Source organism: Aplysia californica, unplaced genomic scaffold (assembly GCF_000002075.1).
Source record: "Aplysia californica isolate F4 #8 unplaced genomic scaffold, AplCal3.0 scaffold00264, whole genome shotgun sequence".
Classification (NCBI taxonomy): Eukaryota; Metazoa; Mollusca; class Gastropoda; order Aplysiida; family Aplysiidae; genus Aplysia; species Aplysia californica.
Genome location: NW_004797534.1, coordinates 847,169 through 850,761, shown reverse-complemented (window position 1 = coordinate 850,761; position 3,593 = coordinate 847,169). Strand labels below are relative to the sequence as shown.

Here is a 3,593-nt window from a genome sequence, read left to right as displayed (position 1 = left end):
TGGTCTCTCTCTCTCTCTCTCTCTCTCTCTCTCTCTCTCTCTCTCTCTCTCTCTCTTTCTCACTATCTCTTTGGGATCTGGAAAAGAAGTATTTCTATGATATCTCATTGTATTCTTTTGTAGTGAAAAGGTACTTTCGATTAGTCACTTTAAGGGACGTACATGTTTGGCGGGAAGCTGGCGGGTGCTCTGGTGTGGTGCGTTCCTTCTTACCTCATCCATCTTCCTGATCTTTCCTCCTTTCTTGTGTTTGTCACTCTCTTGTTACACTTCTAATCTTCGGCATTTATATGACGACTTTGTGTTGCAAGTGCCGTGATACTCTTTACTGATTATTTATAAAACCCAACTAAGTACATGTTTGTTGCTTGGTACCGTCTGTCCTTTGCCTGGTCTCTGTGAATATCTTTTGGCCCACCAGCCATGTCTTGCATTCCAGTCGTGGTATTTTCTGTATGGCTTTTCGTCTACGTTTGTTTTGTTAGTCTGGACGTTGGGCTTTTGAACTTCTTCTTCTTCTTCCTTCTTCTTCTTCTTCTTCTTCTTCTTCTTCTTCTTCTTCTTCTTTCTCTCCTCCTCATCTCCTCCTCCTCCTCCTCCTCCTCCTCCTCCTCCTCCTCTTCTTCTTCTTCTTCTTCCACTGTTATGGTGGTTTCTGTCTCCATTCCCGTGTTCTCCCTCTGTTTCATAAAATAGGTCATATTCTTTGATGCAATGATTCCCAGATGCGGGTTGTTTATTTTTGGAGTATCTGTGCAAGGCGAAGTGTGTCCTCTTGCTCTGTTCTTTGTGTATGTGTATGTGTGAGAGTTTGTATGTGTGTATGTGTATATGTGAGAGTGTGTATGTGTGAGTTTGTATATGTCATGTATATGAAGAGGGAATAGGTCACATGCTGGATGTATTAAGCTTCCACACATGTCTCAACTTGTAGTATACAGAAGGCTTTCCCTCCTTAGTACTCAACAAATTTTTCTGCACTAAAACATCCCTATTATTAGATTACTCCACTTTTGTTTAACCAGTTTACACAAAATAAACACCAAACTGAGTAGATCTAGAGAAGAATTGAATGATCCAAGCAACAAAACATACTGTTTGAGATATCTGGATCGGTACGGATGAGGTAGATTGTTGCTGTGACTGTGAACAACTGAGCGATGCCATGAGCTAACTGAACTGGTGCTCCGTATGCTAAGCGTTAAAGTGTCTGTTTGTGCGGAAACTATAACGTCCATCTTTGTTAAAATACATATATTATGAGATTCGAGCTAGCAAATGAGTTGTAAATAGATCTTTCTAATTGAAGCAAACTGATCTTCATCATACTCTCGGCTTTGTTCAATTATGTCGTGTTCGTGGAAAATATTGTTAGGCCAAATAGGCTAGGTCGATGTTGGTTTTGGTCCTAAGTTTGGCTTTGCGATCTTTTTTTTGTTGTTTTTTTTTTTGGTAGGCCTATGTATGTTGGCATAATTTTGCTGGCATTGCTCTCTCTCTCTCTCTCTCTCTCTCTCTCTCTCTCTCTCTGTCTGTCTCTCCCCTCTCTCTTTTTCTCTCTTTCTTTATAATGTGATTGAATGTGTGTGTAGGGGAGGGGGATAATTGTTTGTTTATGCGTATGGCGTGGTGGGGGTGGGTGGGGGTCTCCACTTTCATTAAGTGAATAAAACAAATAGCAAATAAATAAATTTACCTATCCATCTATCCACCAAGACTCATAAGAAATGGACAAAGTTGTGTCAACGAGTTCTTACAGTCTTCTTTCATTAATCACCATTCTCCCACTCTCCCACCGCACTATCTCCATTCCCAGATTCCACCCGTTACTCACCAGAATCTCTCTCTCTCTCTCTCTCTCTCTCTCTCTCTCTCTCTCTCTCTCTCTCTTTCTCTCTCTCCTTCTCTGTTTATCTATATCTATGTATTTAAATTGATTCACATAATATTCATTTGTTTAATTTTTATGCGTTCCAATCTTAAACTATAATAATTGTTGCAAAACATTGGCTTATGAGATAATGGGTATCATTGTATCATTTATGTTTTCAGCACCGTTATTCCTAGAAGTAAATGTTTATTTCCTTTTGTTTTACCACGACTACAGATTGTACAGCCTTTAATCTAAAGAGCCAACAATTTTGAATGGAAAACTGGGGGGGGGAGAGAGCTGAAGGTTTTAAACAGAGAGGAGTTTGGGAAAGTAAAGAAATCAAGGTAGCATTTTATCAAGACCTGATTGTAGAGACTTCAAATGGGGAGTGGCATCTCTCCTCAGATACATGATACCATACACTTCAGCACTTGGTCAGGTGTGTTACAAGCAATGCATCTGTCGTCAGCTATTTATTGCATGTACACCAGAAAGTCATTTGCTGTATTTGATTGTATTAAGCTGGTTAGTTTTCGTTTTGGTTGATTTTATCTTCTTTTTTTTTCTTGTTATAACAAGATCGCTAAAAAAGCTGAATAAATAGCCGTCTTTTGTTGTCTTTTTTATCAGATGAGGCCAAAGTGGGTGTCTACCCCTCCAATGACGAGGTCCATTGCCTCAAGAGTGATGCGTTTGGGTGTGTCCATGCCTCCCTGGCAGACTCGGATGTTCTTGGACGTCTACCTTGACCCGTCGATGTCCTTAACAGTGGCCAGAGATTTCATCTCACAGTTACATGCCTTTGCTCCACACATGCACTAACAAATTATTTTATTGCGATGGCACCATGCAAAATAGAAATAATCCATTTATAAAAGAAAAAGACTTGAAAAATTAACCTTTGAATTTTGATTAAAATAGAAACTCGTGTTATGAAAATATAAAGTAAGGAGTATACAATCCAAGTAGTATCATTTTAGCATTAGCATTTCCAGTCCTATTGTCCAATCGGCGCCTTAGGTTGTTGTTTTTTAGAGTTGGGAATTGGTTTGTCGTTGTTGAATTCAAAGGTCCTCTAATACAAATAAACAAAGGATGTGAGTTTGGTTACTCAACGCAACCACAGGACCAAGATGGATATGAAAGGAAAAAGCAGATAAAATATTATCCAAAACAGATCTGAACCTGGAACTACTGTTTGTTGGTCAAGCCTACAGACTATTGAACCACATCAGGCGACACAACATATATACTCAGTTTTGAGAGATTATCTCAATAACTGTAAAATGGAGAGTAGCAAAGACAATGCTCTACGTAAACAGCGTCTGTCGCTGTCTTTTATCTACTTCCTTCCAGTCTGTATTATTTCTTGGAGTGCAATTAAAACGATTGTTTTAGTTAATATTTACTTGCCATTTCATGTTGTGAGTGTGAAATTTGAGAAATGATAGATGTTTTACTTTTACTTGTACCAGAATTATGCTATGTGTCTTCATTTCTTTTGTTACGCTTATTGATCTCTGAGACGTTCTATGAATCCTGATCCTTGTCCTTTTCCCAGCAAACTGATTAGTTTTCTTCCCTTGAAAGTACTGTTGTCCTTCCGAGATAAAAACTTTTGTAATTTGCACTTTCTTAGTACTTAGTACTTTTCAAGGGTGTCACAAAATCCTTGTTCAAACCAGATAGTCCATCATCGCAATGAGTACTTCATAGGTGG

General features: G+C 38.7%; 1 protein-coding gene across 1 annotated transcript in view; it reads left to right on the top strand.

Annotated features, from left to right (window-relative positions):
- The window catches only part of LOC101861445 (serine-rich adhesin for platelets), a gene marked incomplete in the record, with an annotated part of 34,393 nt that extends 31,368 nt beyond the window's left edge, over positions 1-3,025 (top strand). Inside the window, 1 exon segment of the mRNA XM_005100917.3 lies at positions 2,504-3,025. Coding sequence (XP_005100974.2) covers positions 2,504-2,695 — 192 coding nt within the window.
- Positions 3,026-3,593: the final 568 nt, after the last annotated feature.